The 17538-nt window shown below is 43.1% G+C and overlaps 1 protein-coding gene across 1 annotated transcript in view; it reads right to left on the bottom strand.

The window, feature by feature from the left end:
• The window catches only part of LPCAT2 (lysophosphatidylcholine acyltransferase 2), a 28142-nt gene extending 27060 nt beyond the window's left edge, over window positions 1-1082 (bottom strand). Inside the window, exon 1 of the mRNA XM_059857121.1 lies at window positions 928-1082. Within this exon, the coding sequence (XP_059713104.1) occupies window positions 928-1035 (108 nt within the window). The 5' untranslated portion in view covers window positions 1036-1082. The remainder of the gene's footprint in view (window positions 1-927) is intronic.
• Window positions 1083-17538: the final 16456 nt, after the last annotated feature.

The following is a 17538-nucleotide window of genomic DNA, read 5'->3' as shown; positions in this document are numbered from 1 at the left end:
ATTCAATTCACCCAGTGACACCAGCCAGTGACCCAGTGGAGTATGGGGGACCATTTTTTGTTGTACACTCTGCAACATGGAGCCAAGAGATTTACTCTCCCCTCCCCATCCCAGGCTTAAAATCAGCCTAATGACAGCTGAGCATTTGAAACAGCATGACTGAAAAAGTTATCCTCTATTTTAGCTTTTCATATCAGAGAGAAATTGACAACTGCAAAGCTGAGGCATTTGACATGACTGACTGATGGGTAATACTTATTATTGACACAGGACCGCTGTTTTCTCTAGGAGTGATGTGTTATCAGCAATGGTTGCACAAATATTTCCAAAAGCTTGTTTTGAATCTTGTGTTTAAAGTTTTAAGTTTGAAGTCAGTGTGTACGCAGTGGGAAGCCCCTGTGTATGCACTGAGCAAGCATGCAGCTTGAGCACTCTGAAAGGCTGAAGAACTTAATTTCAAAAACTGCGACTTTTTTATACTGATCACCCTTTGCATCTTTGAGCGTTTACATAACTTCCCCGTGTATCTGCTCTCTAGGTTAGATCAGGAAGCAAACAGTGCCGTACAGGGAAGGAAATGTTGTCACTAGCAGCCTGTTCCCGGCAAAGCCGGGAGCTGTAGATGTCACCCAGAGCCGGGGCTGCTCCGCTCCCCTGCGCGCACGGCGCTGGGCACGGGCGGTGCTGGGCAGGCCGGGCCCCGCAGCCCCGGCTGCCGGCGGCACTTTCAAACCTCGATTGCTCACACCGCGCTCTGCCCTGACAAGGGGGCTCGAACGCGACCGGTGCCCCCAGCCCTCCCTGCTGACAGCCCCGCGGAGGCCCGGGCGCGGCACGGAGCGCTGGTTCAGAGCCGCGCCCGCCGCGCTCCCGTGCGCATCCCAGCCCGGGGCAGCGCGGCCTCTCCCGCCCGCCCCCCAGCCTTACCCGCAGCTTGTCGCCGGCGCTGAGGCGGCCCGGGTGCACGAAGGGGTTGGGGACGGTGGGTGGGTTGAAGGAGTGCTGCCTGGGCAGCGGCAACACTCGCGGCGCCATCCCCGGCGGCTGCGCATGAGCCGGCGGCGGAGCCCGGGGCCAGCGGCTCCGGCCGGCCCTGCCCACCGCGGGAGCCCCGCCTCGGGCAGGTGAGGGCGGGCGGGCGGCCGCAGGCCCGCGGCCGAGGCGGGCGGTGGCAGTCCCGGGGTCTGTGTCCCCGCAGCCCTGCCGTGCCTTGGCCGTGCCCTGCCCCGTGCCGGGGTCCGTGTCCCCGCAGCCCTGCCGTGCCCTGCGCTGCCGTGCGCGCTGCAGGCTCCGCAGCTGAGCCGCTTTGGCCGGGTGCGATCGCAGGGCGATGTTCGTAAGCACTGGGAGTAACGCGGGCCATTAGCTGGGCGAGGAGAGGAGAGGAGAGGGGCCGGCGCGGTCGTGGCGCACGGCAGAGGTCGTTTCTAGGGCAATGGTGCATTTTCACCGCTGCTAAGGCTGGTACAGCGATTCTGGTTCTGGAGCACGTGAGGTGCGCCGATCCGCTGCAGCCTTTCGCTGCGTGCCGGATGCCCGCGGGATCCCTTCCCGCAGGTGTGCCCTCAGGGATGCGCCGGGAGCGGCTGTGCAGGGCCGGCCGAGAGGTGCGGTACAACCGCGTCCTGCGGCACCTTCTGCCAGCCTGCCGGGCTGCTGCTGGGCTCATCTCAGAGGAAGTTCCACGCTGACCGCATTTAGTAAGCGGGGTTTTTGGTTCTCACAGGAATCCGGTCCAGTGGTGGGGCTGAGCCGCCGGTCTGTCTGTGCAGTGCGTGGCTGGCCTCTTGCGTGACATTGGTTCAAACACTTCGTTTTGCTATGGTGCTTTTCCAATTTCTCCTTCACATGAAAATATTGGTAGTTCCTGGTACAACAGTTGTCTGTATGTTGCCAGACTGTCCAGGTTGCTGTAATGAAACTAATTATAAACATCTCATTGTTCAGTTCCCACTTTGACGTCTCTGCTTCCACAAAGATACCATCAGCATTCCCAAAACTTTATTATTATAAAATAATTATTTGTGTTTTGCAACTGCAGGTGCTTAAGGAGTAGTCATAATGATATATTTGGGCTAACTGAAGCCTGCCTATAATGGGAGCTTGATGAGTGTAGGATTTCCCTGTGGTTGCCGGTCCTTGAAACCAGCATTGTCTTCTGAAAAAACTGAGAGCTGTGAACGAACTGGATCAGCACAATTATTACAGAAAGTACGGCTGGGGGGAGCTCCAGAGGAGAAACATTAATTCTACCTCCATCACTCTTGGGCTTTTAAAAAGAGCTTATAAAATCATTTGCCACGACTTCCCTAGCTGATCCATTCCAGCACTTCTCTGGTAATGTCTTGAAATGATTTTTTTTCTGTGTCTGAGAAGAATCTCTCTCATTGCAGATGATATCCACCCTCAGTGGATGCAACAACAGGTCCCTTTCCTCTCTGCAGCTAGTTTTTATACACTTGTGTAATGTTATGATTCTCTTATGCTTTCACCAGACTAACGTTTTCAGATTTTCCCTCCCAGGTGCTCGTTTCTACAAATTTGAGCATTCTTAAAGCTTTCCTCTGGCTTTTTTCCATTAAGTCCACATCTTTCTTGAGGTACCCAAACAGGAAATACTACTGCTAGGAGGCCTGACCAGTGCAGCTGGGTGGGCAGGATTAATTTGTGTCTGACAAATTATATTATTATATCACTACATAATAGTGTCTGCTTTTTTTTTTTTTTTTTTTGGTCACTAGCCTGATCCTGTGACTCACACTGTGGCCTTACCGACATGATGCTTGTCATATCTAGATTAGTGCTTCTGGTGACTTTTACATTTATGAAACACAATGGTATTGATTCTAAAATTTCTACTCTTCTAAGACTGATTAGCTATAGCATCATTTGAAAGGCTTAACATCACAAGTACCAAAATACAAGCACAGTGCAAGAAAACCTTTATTGTTCAGTACATGTGAGACAGTGAGATCATATTTAATTCTTTGGTTAAATTAGGGTCAGCATCTCTTTTGAATGATAATTCCTTTTTTGTCTATGAATCTATGGTAAACTGAATCTTGATCAATTGGACTGCTAATGTAAAACACCACCAAGCTTCAGCAAAACAGATATCTGGAATCTTTTACCAAAAGGTTTATGTGATGCTAAAGATGGACATCAATGGAATAAGTAGCATTAGCTTGCTACTCATTATTTTTCTTGTAGAAACTACAGCTTTAGTTCTGCAGGCCACTAGGACAGTGTATGTTTTTCCTGAGAAGTTTACCCTATACCTTGATTCTGCCTAGAAACTAAAAAAATGGCTTTGGAGCAGGTCTAGCTTCTGTATACAATCCAAATGAATCATATTGGTGATACATGAAAACCCAGTACACATTTCCCTAGTGTAAGACAGGAATTTTTCTCTCTCATAAACAGACACAGCTCTTTTTCCCAAAGTGTATGCAGCTTTATAGTGTTTAATATGAATTGTATATATACAGTCTAAAATGGACTAAGATACCTGCCTTATTGTAGCTGCCTTTGGGATAGTTTACTCTCTTCCTTATTTTTGTAAAAATATACTCTAACTTATCTTCTTATCATAGTGTGGTGGGCCAAAGCATATGCTACAGAATATGAAATATTTGCAAACATTTTTTTTTAACTCTTCTGTCAGTAATTCCTAATCTGAACCAGAGGCTAAAAAGAGGTTCCCATTTTAACATTTGTCTGTTTAATTCTTTTGATCAGGGCTGTTGTTTTACCTTTATAAAAACATGTGTACAAAGACATTTTTGATACAAAAATTGAAAACCTGCTCGTGTTTGACCTGCTCCCTGCTGTTGTCTGACAAAAATCTGCCATCTCCTGGCCTGGCCATGTAACACTGCTGCACACAGCTGCTGGGGAGCATCTGTTCACTGCTTGTTAAGAAACAACTCCTCTCAAGGACTAGCTAAAAAACTTCTTCATGCAAAATTCCATTCTGATTTTGCAGTTTCTTTCTGTGGTACTAAATGTGAAATACTTGTGAGAAATGTGTATGAGGACAGCAGTAGAATTTCTGCTCTCAATTTAACAACTTCTTGCTTGCTTGCTTTGGCTTTCTGGCTTTCTTTCTCTCTTGCTTTCTTGCTTGCTGTCTAGGCCATGGTGCCCTAATGCTATTTAAGTTTGTGACCCCTCTTGGAAGAATGTCTCTATCACCTTCTATGTGCCCATGTGGGCCCAGCTGACAGCATGTTCTCTGCAGCAATCAGGGCAGCCAGAAAGTGGGACACAAGTCACATGGAGTTTGTCTTTCTCCACCTGGGACAGTCTTCCAGTGTTGTCCTGGTGAGCTGTGTGTACTCAAAGGTCTTTATGCCCTGCCTGTGCATCATACAGTCTCATGCCATGTAAATGGCACTGTGGCAGGCTGGATAACACAGGCTGTGAAAGTCCTTAGGGTTCTGTCAATCAACTTCAGTCCCCTGGGAATCCAGCTCTGCATGTCCCTCAGTAGAATTCACTGCTTTAGTGAGACTTCAAGCAGGGAAAGCAGTTCTGGACTGCTCATTTCACAGTGCTCAGGTACTTGGGGAGTGGATGAGGTGCTGACTTGCATGCATGCACCCATCCAAGAAGGCACACACAGCAGGCATACACAGCATGTATACACAAACCCAGACATACCTGTTCTTTTCTTTTGAGGCAGGTGCTGAGATAGATCTATCTTGGATTTTTCATTAATGTTAAATAGGATTGAAACACCCCTTAAGCTAATCTTTCTCTTGGGTATTCCTAGATGTTTTCTCTTGCAGACATTTGTTTCTCTGCCTCCGTCCCTTCTTCCCTAAATGTTAGACTTTCTGTGTTTGTGTTACATTCCTTATATTGATACACATAAGGTTCACAGTGTTTGCTTGGTAAGTTTTCAAATACTTCATTCAATTTGAGAGGTTTTTGAGCTGTTTTTGTCACAGGGAGGTTGCTGTCCCAGTGTGTTATCCATGCCAGCTCATGAGTGCAGGTAAGGGAGTCCTAGCGTGCTGCACCAAAGAGGAAAACTTCATGCAGAAGTTCCCTGAAGCTTCTTCTGAATTCCCTTCTCTTTGCAATGCTTAATGGACATAAGGCAAATAAATCAGAGGCAAGAACCTAATCACTTCATTTAGCAAGTCATACCTGATAATGACCTCTGCAAAGGGAGACACTTGAGTAGATGCTCAGCTTGAGTGGCGTTAGTCTCAATGGAGTAGGCAAGACTTGGTTGGAATTTTGGTCCTAGACAGGCAGATAGATTGCTGAGCCAGCTCTGATAACAATTTAGAGAAAAATAGCATTGACTCTTGCTGATGCTGAGTGAAAATGGAGCTGGTATTATCTCAGGGAGTCCATTGGGTATGTACCCCTGGAGATTCCTCCTTCCTCACCTGAGCTGGCTGCAGAACTAGACAACTTGACAAGAATTTCTCTTCTGTTCCTCTGGGAAAGGAAAGCTCTCAACTGATGATAGGGCATCTCCAGCTCCCAGTGCTCTCAAACTGGCACCTTCCCTAATTATTGAACTCACCTGAAAACAAAAGGAAAAAAGTAGATTTACAAGAAAAAGAGAGACTCCAGTGATTTGTGTGAGAATGAGATATAAAATTACTGGTTGGGGTTTTTTTCCTTTGAACTGAACTCAGGAGCTTCAGTAAAGTTTACCCTATTTAAAGCATTAATTAGGGAGCTGACTGTACATAAAGATAAAACAGAACTCCTAAAAATGTCTCCAGGGACTCCAAAAAACCCAGGTTTGACTGCATGAGGCAAAAGAATTTTAATTAGCAGCAACTGAATTGAAGTGAACTGATATGAGCAACAAAAAGAAAATTTATCCCACAATGTATTCAGAGAACATAATTGAATGTTCATTAGCTAAGAGTTATATACTGACTGTTAATGAGCAGAAATGAATATGTATTATTTCTTATTAAGCTGGAAATGTATGGAACTAATTGCATTTAAATAGAGTAGCTATAAAGCTGTTTATTAACAGTCACTACTAAGAAGAGGAAAGACATAGGTGAATTTATATTCTTTACTGCAGTGTAATTTTAAATATTCATTATGCTAAGTGGTATTAATACGTAGTTTTTCAGGGAAATGGTTATTATGTTGTGCTAGTAGGGCTCGGTGATGCCTTCACTTGGATAGGATTTATGTTTTATTTACTTTAAGTTAGGGAAGGCAGCACAAACAAACAGAAGCTCTCAGATTCCTCTAAGGCAGCGTTAGTGCTTCTCAGGACGAGGGTCCTCTGTTACTTGTGATCAAATAACTTGGCTTCTTGAGATCATACCTTGATAATAATCTCAGGAGAGAGTTTTGGTGAGGCTTCTCTGTTGCAGATGTGCAGGAGAGAGCCATCTTGTGAGTAGGTGTGGTGACAGAAGGCCAGAAGGAATTTGTATAAACACTCAGGGTGTGCTGTGCACGCACCCAGGAGGGGCCCATGGCTGCCCAGGGAAGCCTGTGCTTATGTGGAGACATCCTAGGCTGAGCCTGAGAGGGAACTGGTAGGGCATGGTGGGCACTCTGTCTGGTGAGGGACAGAGGGAAGTGTGTGGGGGTGAGCAGCTGCAGGGTTGTTTAGGTTGGAAGGGTTCTCTTGGGAGCAGTTAGCTAGTGAGGGGTGATGAAGAAGGGAAGGGTAGAAGGAAGGATTGATGTAGTTGCCCATCCTTAGGGCAGGGTGTGAAATGGAAACCCTGGTGTCCAACAGCTCCTTGGCCTTGGAGTTTTGTCAGATGAGGGGTGGTGTCTTTGCCTGAACATTTTATGGCTTGTGCCCTGATTTCAGTGGTCTCTTAGTAAAGGAGAAGCACAGCAGGCAGAGATGGAGAAGGAAAGCAGCAGTGACACCCTGAGTGGGTGCAGAGCAGCAGGGAAGAAAGGAGTACCACAAAGAGGAAGCTCTGTAAAAATAACTCAGTAGAAGTGAATGACTTCCCAGTGTTGAGCCAGCCTGTTTCCTCTGGAGCTGCTGTGGAGTGCTGGACCAAGACCCCCCTGCTCCTGTCTGCAAACTTCACTGGCATCTGCAAACAAACTTGGATTTACACCCACGATGATTCTTTGCAGTTAAAAGGCCACATCTGCATGGCAAAACCAGGTGTTTTCATCCTCCTGCTCCATTTGAAATTGAAGGATGTTTTAGGGCTGCAATCAGGGATTAACACGCCTTTGAGCTAGTCTGTGCATTTGACATCAGTGCTTTAGGCAGTGATTTTGTGGAATTTAGATTACTGTCTTCCTGCTTACATAGAAAAATATCTTGATAGTTCTGATTTGAATTAGAATTTTTTTTAATTTTGAAATTTATCCTTTTCTGATAAAATTATTATAGATTATTAAATTAACCAGCAGACCTACCTGAATTTCTACTTATTAATTGTACAGATGTGTTTTTACTATAGGATTCTTTAGCAGCAGCGGCAACAACTGCACGTTCACTTTCAGGAAGACTGTAACTTTTCCCCTGTTCACAAGAGGGCGATAAATCCCCTGTCATCTTTTTGCAGCCTCTAGTATGTGTTCGGTACCTCGCTGCAAAACGTCATAAAGACCAGCTTGCTGTCAGCAAACTGATATATATGTATATGATCTGTATGAAATATTGTGATGCCTTTTGTTTTGGTTCATGGGGAGTTTAAGCTATGCTCTGTTTATTTCATCCCACTGCAGGACCTACTATGAGTAGAAACTAGATGTGGAAAAGTTATTTATAATATCCATCCACCACACACTGCAAATGTTTTCTTCCTGGTACACGTACAGGTATTAAATTCAGACAAATGTCAAGCACTTAAGAAAAAAGTGGTTTTGAGAAGAGCATTCAGGAGAATTTCCCACAACCTAAGCGTTTTTGTGTATGTTTATTTCTTCCTCATATTGAAACTTTCTTTGGTAATCGGAACCTTCTGTTTCTTAATGTTAATCTTTTCCTTGAATTAAAGTATATTTTGTTTTGAACCTTCCCTTTAAATATCAACTAAATTCATAATTCATCTAAAACCAAGCCTTTTGGGGTGATAGTATTGGTATGGACAGCTGTCATAAGAACTGTGATTTCTCTATTTTTGTTGACAGTTTTGTAATTTATTAACATGCTATTATATTTCCAATATTTATACTTATTCACATTCACTATCTCTTTTTAATAGTTTCTATTTCCCATTGTATAATAAGAATGATTTCAGGAGTCTTACATGGAATAAGGAAAAGAAAAAAGAGCAACTTGTTCAGTGTGCTAAATTTTATCCCTCTGTTGATGTTATCCGAGTTCATTCCAGCTCCTGTGTTTGAAGGATCTGGTTTTCTTCCAGCTCTAAAGCTCCATGACCCAGCCCATGCAGTTTTTAAGCTGTCAGTATTTGAACAAATTCTCAATAATTTACAGTTAGTATGGCCTCTGAAGAATGTTTTCACATTGTATCTTAATATGAAAAATAAATAAATGCTGAGAGTCTCTAGCAATGCACTGAGGTATTTGCTCAATATGTTAGCACAGTGTCCAACTGAGTTTAAGGGCCTCAGCTGATGTGACTTCCTTAAATAATAAGACAAGTCCATGACTCTTGAGGTTCCTTCTGCAGTCTCGGTAGAGTTCTGGGGCTGTCTCAGATAGCTGAGACAAAACCACCTTTATATTGTCTTTCAACAGCTTCAGCTGTGTTTGGTTGCAGAGACTCAGTCTTGCCTGGCTCCTCCCCAGCTCTTGATTACCTCAGGCCTGCAGTACGAGGGAGCTGTTAGAAATCAGGGCTACCAATAGCTTATTTATCTTGATATTATCATGCCTGTAACCTTCACAATTCACCTCCAGCCCTCCTGCAGTGGTTCCTGCAGGGGCTGCACCAGTGCCAGGGCAGAGCTGTCCCTGAGTGCAGCGCTGGGTGTGTGCTCTGGCAGCTGGGATGCCAACAGGAGCACGACTGGGCAGAGGTGCAGCTGGGGAGAGCTGCAGATTGCAGCTCTGAGGAGAAAAATTTACCCTGTTGAAGGGAAATTAGAGTCTGCCCCGTGCCTCTCCTAATCACCAGATGAGGTCTGTGGCCTCTTCACTGTTTTTTGTCAGCTCCAAAACTGGAGTGTTTTAATGGGTGTCTTACAGTCAGTAGTTCCCAGGTTGGGAGCACCACTGTAAACACAAACTCCTTCACAGAGATTCTCTCAGTACAGCCAGGCAATTTGGCTATTTTAGTAAAAACTGAAATTATATAACAAACCCATGTGACTGTGTCTGTTGGTTTACTATCAGCTTTCCTCTGGACAGCAGCAGAGTTCTGTGTGCTTCATTAATGTCTCCTGACTGCCTTGGCCGATGCAGCCCCAGCTCTGCTGTGTGTCTGGGGTATGAAAATCCTAATAGGCACATTCAATTGTAAATATGATCTGCCTCACTGTAATGTGTAACTCCAGCCAAAGAAAACAAACTTTTCTTACCACAAAAATTCACCCTTCAGAACTCCATCTGTATGTCAGAAGGATACTTAAGTCATATTTTTGTCATATTATTTGGAGTTTTAAGTACACCACAATAGTAGGAGAGTAAGTACGCAGGTGGGCCGATTCTTTTTATACCATTTCAAGACATAAAGAGGAGTTGAGAGTGAACAAGGAAGTGTAAATGAGGCATTTCCAACTGACCCACTAAGTGTGACTCAGCTGAGGTATCTAACTAGAGCAAGAACTTGGTAACTAGAATTAAGGGGGGAGAGGAAGGCATGCAGTAATTCTTTTTTATTTAGCAACTGGAGGAAGATTTCTCCTACCTATTCCTTCTGTAGTGTTAATAGGTATCTGCTTTGCTCAAACCAGTTTCTGCTTTTTTAAGCACTATCACTGAAGCCATTCTAATGCCATTAATTTGACAGGTGAGGATGCAAGATTGTAAGGACAATAGCAAAACTCAGTTGTGCGGGATTAGTTAATGCTAATATGTTGTCATTTTATTTTAAAGTTCTCATACTTTCTCGGTGATTTCTCATGGGCAGCTCTTCACAGCACTGACTCTTTCTTCTTTACAGCTAACAACTCTAACTCTCTTCACAGCACAGCTAGCAAACTTTATCTTTTCCCAGCACAGCTAGTAAACTTTAGCTCTCTTTTCAGCACAACTAACAAACTCTATCTCACATCTCAACTAGCTAAATTACTCTTTTGTAGCACTCTTCTTATTGCCCCTATTAAGGGCAGGCCTGTTCCTAATCTTTAGTAATTAGTACAGCTGCAACTCCTCCAGTGTGAGATTACCTTCTGCACTTTGTTTTCTTACATTCTGTCTCTCCACACTAATGTAGTCATCCCTGAGCCACACTGCATCTTCAAATACTGAAGCTGAGGACATCGGGTAATTTAAAGCAAGACCAAGTATTGCTGCCTTTAGCAGTCGGGGCCCTTGAAGACCACAGCTGTGTCTCTTCTGCACAGGTACTCATAGATAAGGTTGATCTGACATAGGCACCAGCCTAGACACTTGCTGTGAAGCCTAAAGCAGAGATCTGTTATAAGCTTTGGAATACAGGTTAATTTTTTTTTTTTTTTTTTCTAGAGGAAAAGGGCAGGAAGGGTGGAAACAATGAGTCTTGCAAAAAAAGGAGTGAATGCTAGGAAACAGGCTTGCTATAACTTGGCAGTGTTCAGAGATGTGCTGCTAGTTGTGCCTGAAGAATAAACATTCTGCTTTTCTGCTGACTCTAGCCAAAGTTTGTGGCCAGCAAAAAGGCAGGGGAAGCTCTGAGGAAGTGTGTGTGTCTAATAGGACATTTCAGATGCTGATTACAGGTGCTTTGCCCAAGCTTTTCATTCTTTATTTCAAAGAAGGTTTGAGTCTGGAAATGTGCTGTGGGATTAGAAACACTGCCTAAGCTCTACCCAGCTGGCTTGGAGAAGCTTTTGGACACTGATATGTAAGGCAGGTTCAAAAAACTGAGACTGGGCCTTGAACAGTAAAATAACCTCTTTTTTTTTTTGTGGAATCAGATCACAGATGTGGATGTTAACAAAGGATTATAAAGCTGTAGTTCAGTTCTCATAAAGAGTAGCTATGATTAGTTACAGAGGCTTGTGAGCTTCCTTCCCAGCAGCAGAGAGGCATGGACCCAAAGGGGCTGGGTGTTGGAATTTCACCCATGCTTCACTGGGCAAATGACAGCAACTCTGTGCTGGTATTCCAGTCTCTAGTATGAAGTGGTTATCTTACTGCAGGGATTGAAAGGCATAATTGGTTGTAGAATGAATTGAAACAGAAAGTGCTATCTCAGTGCAAAGTGGTTTTATCTACTGCTGCACACCCACAGGATTTACTTTTGAGGTGGAGACACATTTCTTAATGCCTGTGATGTGTACTGAGACAACTGGAAATAATAAAGCCTTGGGGTAGTGGTGTTGGAACCTTGTTCTTATTGAGGTCACTGGCAATTCCATCACTGATTTCAGCAGGAAGAGGATCAGGCTGCTTTATCAAGAGGCCTTAGGTAAACACAAGACTTTCCAAGACTCAGGATCTTGGGTTTTTGGAAGGCTAATTTGTGCAGTGCCAGTCCCCGCCTTGGTAGTCCAATGGTATAGTGTAGACACTTTATGTCAATTAATTACTTGGGGATTTATTAACTTGAAATTTCAAGAAAACTGCTAGCTTTATTGCTGTCTGCAAACAAAACATGCAGAGTGAAGAAGGTTCACATACCCTAGGCATTTTGGCAGAAAGTGAACATAGAGTGTGTTAATTGAACAGAGGTCAGTAATTTCAAAAGGATGTGTGCCATTAAAATGGATCATACAATCCATGAAAGAACTTAGAAATAAACACAGTGTTTCCACCACTGTTGTGGAAACTGAAAAGTGACAGTGGATGGGGAGACAACAAGAGAAAAAGAAACAGGAAAATCTCCACAAACACAGAATAAAAGAGGTCTTGTGGAAATTTGCCCCACTGTAAATCAAGCTGAAAATGTATTGATATTTGGGAGATGCCTCTGAAAGTTATGAACTTAAACAAGAAGGATGGATATTTCTCTGAAGAATTTCAGAGTGTATAGATCTGCAAACAATTTATATATCAAAACAGTCACCAAATGGGCTGGAGAGGCTGAGCAACAAATCATTTCCAGAAACTGCCATTTTCAGAATTTATAAGTAGTGGTAATCTCAGTGTTACAAAAGTGAATATTAATGTCTGTATTTTAAATAAAATCTGATTTTGATTTTGTTATGGGACCTTAGAACTCCTTGGAAATGGCCTTGGAAAATCGTGCTGTAGCCATGTCAGCTGGGGTCTTTTGACATATAAATGACAGAAATCTGGAAAGTATTCTAAACTACCTGTACTGTCTTGTTAAATCACAGTGCAGTGTTTCATCTGACCATTGAAGACGTGCATAGTAAGCAGAGTTAACAGACAGATGCACAGGTGACTTTCTCATTAAAAACCAGACTATTCCTTATTTATTTCTAATGTTTCTCTAAAGAATTTGTGCTTCCAAATGATTTTATGCTTTTGCATTCATTTCTTGTTTTGGGAAGGAAGATCTTTTAATAATGTTTAGCATCAACCTCTCCCACATGTGCAATTTGCTGCTCTAGTAAAAGTGCTGTTCCCCTGCAAAAGCTTATAACGTGCTATATGAAATGTCAGAAATGATAAAGCAAACCCAAGAACCTCTGAAAGAAAATGTACTGCCATGAATATCTGAAATTTACCAAACCACTGCTTTTATTATACTTAAATTTTAATAAACACTTTTCTTAAGAGTTTGTGCTTCAGTAGGCAAAGAGATGTGTTTTCTATGTAAATAGCAGTCTTTGACTTTTTTGAAAAAACTGTATTCCACTGCAGTAATAAATCCTACAAGCAAACTAAGACACAGTTTAGGCCATGAGATATGGAATAAAATCTCTGAAACCTCTCTCTAGGCTTGCTGGGTTGCCAGTTGTGGCTGTAGGGCAAGAATGCCTTAGAGAACTGATTTTCTCAATGTTTTCATGTGTGTTCAAGTTTTGAAAATAGGAGGGAAGGGAGGAAGCCAAAACTCTTGAAAGGATGTTAATAAACTCTTTCCCTCTTCATTGTTTTATGCCTTGCCTCAGATTCTATATCTTCACTCTCCAACGAGATGGTATGGCACAGGATTTATTTCTGAGCGTGTATCCCTCCTCAGCAGAAAGCATTTACATTTTCCATAAGAATGTTTTCTACTCATAACTTCTTGATAGCATTTTTATCCACTTACTTTACCCTGAGGTATCCCTTAGAACGCTGCTCAGAGGTTGGCAGGGTTAGTGTCACCATGAATGCATTGAAGTTGGCTGCTGGAGGTGTTAATGCTTTGCTGGCAGTTGTGTTTCAGAGCTGCTGTCTCTCGTGTCAAAGGACTTCCTTTCCTAAGTGCTGGCCAGCACTTCCTTCCATCTGAAGTCTTCCTCAGTAACTCTACCAACTCTCCCAGTTACCAATATCTTTATCCCAAGATATCAGACTTAGTCTTGCAAGTTTAAATACGTATTTGTAACTGTTTTTAGAGTTCTGCAAATATAACTGACTTTCCTGAGTAGTCCTTTCAGCAAGTCTCCTTTGCATCTCTTCAGGGCCAAGTTAGCAACCAAGCAGGAAGCAAGTGAAAAGGGTAGATTGTAACAGGGCCAGTCTGTGACTCCATCCTATGCATAGATATGAAAATCTTCAGAATGAAAGGCAATCTCTCCAGTTTTACATTCTGCTTGTGCTTTTTACTGCTCTTTTCCACATATCATTGGGGAGCTTTTGTCTCGTTTTTGAGGCAAGACAACCATTGACTGTCATGCAGAGCTTTCTCTTTCTCCCCTCCTTTTTTCCAAAGAAGATCACTGTAAGGGACTTGTACAATAACAGTAATGCTGCCTGTATTACAGTTAAGTGATGTGGTGCTTGTTTTAGCTTTGCATGGACTAGCACAAGGCTGGAGTTGCAGCATTCTAAAATCTGTTAATGGTTTATTTGATGAGGTTGGATTGGTTCTCAAGCTGAATTAGATCTGTTTTTCTGTGGCTAAAACTTATAATGCTTATGCATGAAAGCAAAGTTGCTTGCTTTAACACTGACCTAGGGTACATCTCCCATGAAGATAATACAATGGAAGAATGGAAACATTGGAGAGTTCTGTGGGGTTTAATGATGGAAGAATGGAAACATTGGAGAGTTCTTTGGGGTTTTATTTTGAGATTTCTTCCTCCTGTTCTCTGTCCCAAAGTAAATGTTCTGCCGTGGCATGAGTAAGCTGAATTGGATGCTAAGACCTCTGAATATCCTTGGATAACTTAAAACAAACAGGCTGTCATTACATGATTGAGCACAAAGTTTGTGGCTGAGTTTAGACCAGAGCTAGTCTGAGTTAGTGAATATTATAAAACAAAGTCTCCATCAATGAACCAACCTGAAGTGTGTTTTCAAAAACATATCTGTATTCAATAATATTGAAGAGTAAGAAATATTATGAACAAATTTCTTGAAAGCATATGAATACTGGATATGAAATTCTTGTGCACATTTATAGACAGCACAATTCCTGGGCTCTGGAGGTCTGATAAAGGGCTTTGGATGTTTGCACATAGCTCATAAACAGCATGATTTGGAACCCAGTCATGTCAAGTGGTTTCCTCATACCCTTTATGTTTCATGAAAAATAAGCTGTCAGTCATATCATTGGGAAAATTGAACTACTTAAGAGGACAGTCATTTAATGTGGTAAATTTTCCCTTTAACCCTTCCATCCCCAAACTCAGCATGAATGCTGAGCTGTTTAAAGTGCCTTGCAAATAGGAAGAAAAGAACATTCCTCCTTCATCCACAATGCAGTGCTGTTGTGTTTAACTCCAGGTAAATGTGTTATTTTTTAAATCATCTTGCATTTTGGTAAGCTGAAAGTGTTTGTATGAATAGCCACCAGTAATACAGATAAAACCTGTCCACACTCATCCCATCAGGGAAATGGAGAGGTCTTGCCAACATAGATTAGATTGTGATGGATATTAAACAGTAAGTGAGAATAGATTAATCTATATAAATGTGAAGTATTTAGTAGTATTCTTGAACTCCAGGTAATGAAATGCCATCAAGGCACAGTTAAATTTCTGTTTATTGACAGACATCTGCTGCAGTAAAGAGCCTGCCAGGAGCATGGTCTATGTTTTGAATTGATTTTATATCCTGATAACTCTCCATAGTTGTGTGAAACATGCCCAGGTGCTGGAATGGAATTCTGTCTCTAGTAATAATTTATCTGTTACCTTTCTTATGATTATTCCTCTTCTGGTGATCCCTCCCCTTCCCCCCTGTAAATAATAGCAGAAGGAAGACCTCTGATGACAAGTTAGTTTATCTCAGAGTTTTGAGCTGCTTGCAAATTTATTTTATACTGTCAATACTTTGTTAGTATTTCCATGATGTCTGAAATTTTGGTATTGGCCTAAGAGCAGTAGCAGCTGTAACAGCTGTCTGGTCAAGAGGAATAACTTTTGGATTCAGTGTAGCCTTGTGTTGCTGCCCCTCCAACAGTGAGTGCTGAGTGATAGTCAGGTGGGATAGCACAGGGGAGGTGAGGCCAGTGCTGGCTTCCCAAGGGTGAAACAGAGCCATAATCTCTGTGAAGATGAACCATGTGGCTACTTAGCTACTCATTTACCACTTCTCTTGCTCTTTTGCTGTGGCCATTTTCACATTTTGGATTGTCCTGTGAAGTTACTGCCTGGTAGCTCTGTATTTGCGCTGTTAATGTGAGACTAGGTGGCACTTCCCATCCTCCTTGGTTTCACTCTCAAAGTTTTGTGTTTAGGGGTGTGTGTGCAGCAGTCATCTCTCCTAATTAGCAAAATTTCCCACTCTATCTCCTGTGTTCTCAAGCACACCAAGATATTTCAGGCTATACTTTCACTGTGATGCCACAGTTGTGCCATACCTTTTATCCATAGAGGCAAGGTCTGGATAATTTCCCATTGTCTGAGTTGACATACTAGTCACATACCAAGATCTAAAAAGAATTACTTTTTAAAGAAAATTTTAGAGTTAAATAAACAGTTTCAGGTATTGAATTATACCAGAGAATTGCACTGAGGTGACCTGTTAAAATTACATTCAGGTGGTATCAGTTTAAAGAACAAAGACTTTAACAAGTCTGGAAAAAATATGGATAATATGTTGGAATACCCATAGTGCGTGGTGGAGATAGTGCTGAGATGTGGCCAGAGGTCTACTGGCAGCACACTGTGCTGCTATAAAGACAATATTTGCTCTACAGACTGGCAGGAGCTGCTGTGGGGAACTTACCTCCTACAGTGAGGAAATTCCTTGAACCTGGCTCAGTCGTTTCCCAGCCTGTCCTGGCTGAAGGCTGTGCAGCTTTGGATGACTTTCCTCCTTTGGCTTGAAGGGATGGTGGCTAAAATGAAGAGCCTGAGGGACATGAAGAAGGAGAGACAGACTCAGGGAAAAGGCTTCCCCTAAATGAGTATGGAGTGTACATATGGCAGAGTGTATATGGGATTTGTGGAACGGGATTCAACAGTTCTCCCTCTCTTTACAGTGTTGATTCTGTAAAAGAATTGTCACACTTATTCCTAACAAAATGTGCTTTCCTTTTGATGATTAAGCACTCTTTATCTTTTTAAATAGCTGGGTACTACCCCAAAATAACTGGCCCAAAGACAGCAAAATCCTTCAAGCCTCCTGCTTGGCAGCGTCTTACAGCACAGCTGTTTTGTGTGCTGCCTTTGGTGCAGGGGCTGTTGTGGGGCCTGCTGGAGGAATGGGTATCAGTGCTCCAGCAGCCCTGTCCCGGTGCCGTGCTGGAGGAATGGGTGTCAGGGCTCCGGGAGCCCTGTCCCGGTGCCGTGCTGGAGTGGAGGATGAGCGGTGTCAGGGCTCCGGGAGCCTTGTCCCGGTGTCCTTCTGGAGGAGGAGCGGTGTCAGGGCTCCGGGAGCCCTGTCCTGGTGCCATGCTGGAGTGGAGGATGAGCGGTGTCAGTGCTCCAGCAGCCCTGTCCCGGTGCCGTGCTGGAGGAATGGGTGTCAGTGCTCCAGCAGCCTTTTCACAGTGTGCGTGTGGTGTCTACAGCAGCCTAGTTCATGTCACAGTTATTCAGATCATACTCCATTACTTAAATTCCTAAGAACTTTAGCATTGGCAAATAATCATACATGGAAATAGAATGCTGTGCATGTAAATGTGAGAATGGATGAAAGTCCTACAAATGAGGGGTTTGGAAGCCCCTTTGACAACATTAGAAACAACAGAAAAAGGATTTACAGTGTAGGTCCTCCTACTTCATTCTTTTGAGCTGCTGATGAATAAAGTTGTGAGTGGCCTTGAAAAGTAGATTTACTTAATGGAAAAGCATGAAAATGCTAGCATTTAATGAGCCTTGCCATGGCTTCAGCTAGGGAGAAATGACTCTCTCCCTTTTGAGGCCTGGGTTCAACAGTCAGTGCATTGACCACGGCGAGGAAGCAGAGCCCTTGCCTTCCTTCTGCATGCAGGACTTGCCTCTCTG

The sequence above is a fragment of the Haemorhous mexicanus genome, chromosome 12 (assembly GCF_027477595.1).
Source record: "Haemorhous mexicanus isolate bHaeMex1 chromosome 12, bHaeMex1.pri, whole genome shotgun sequence".
Lineage (NCBI taxonomy): Eukaryota > Metazoa > Chordata > Aves > Passeriformes > Fringillidae > Haemorhous > Haemorhous mexicanus.
This window is presented reverse-complemented; position numbering and strand designations above follow the sequence as displayed.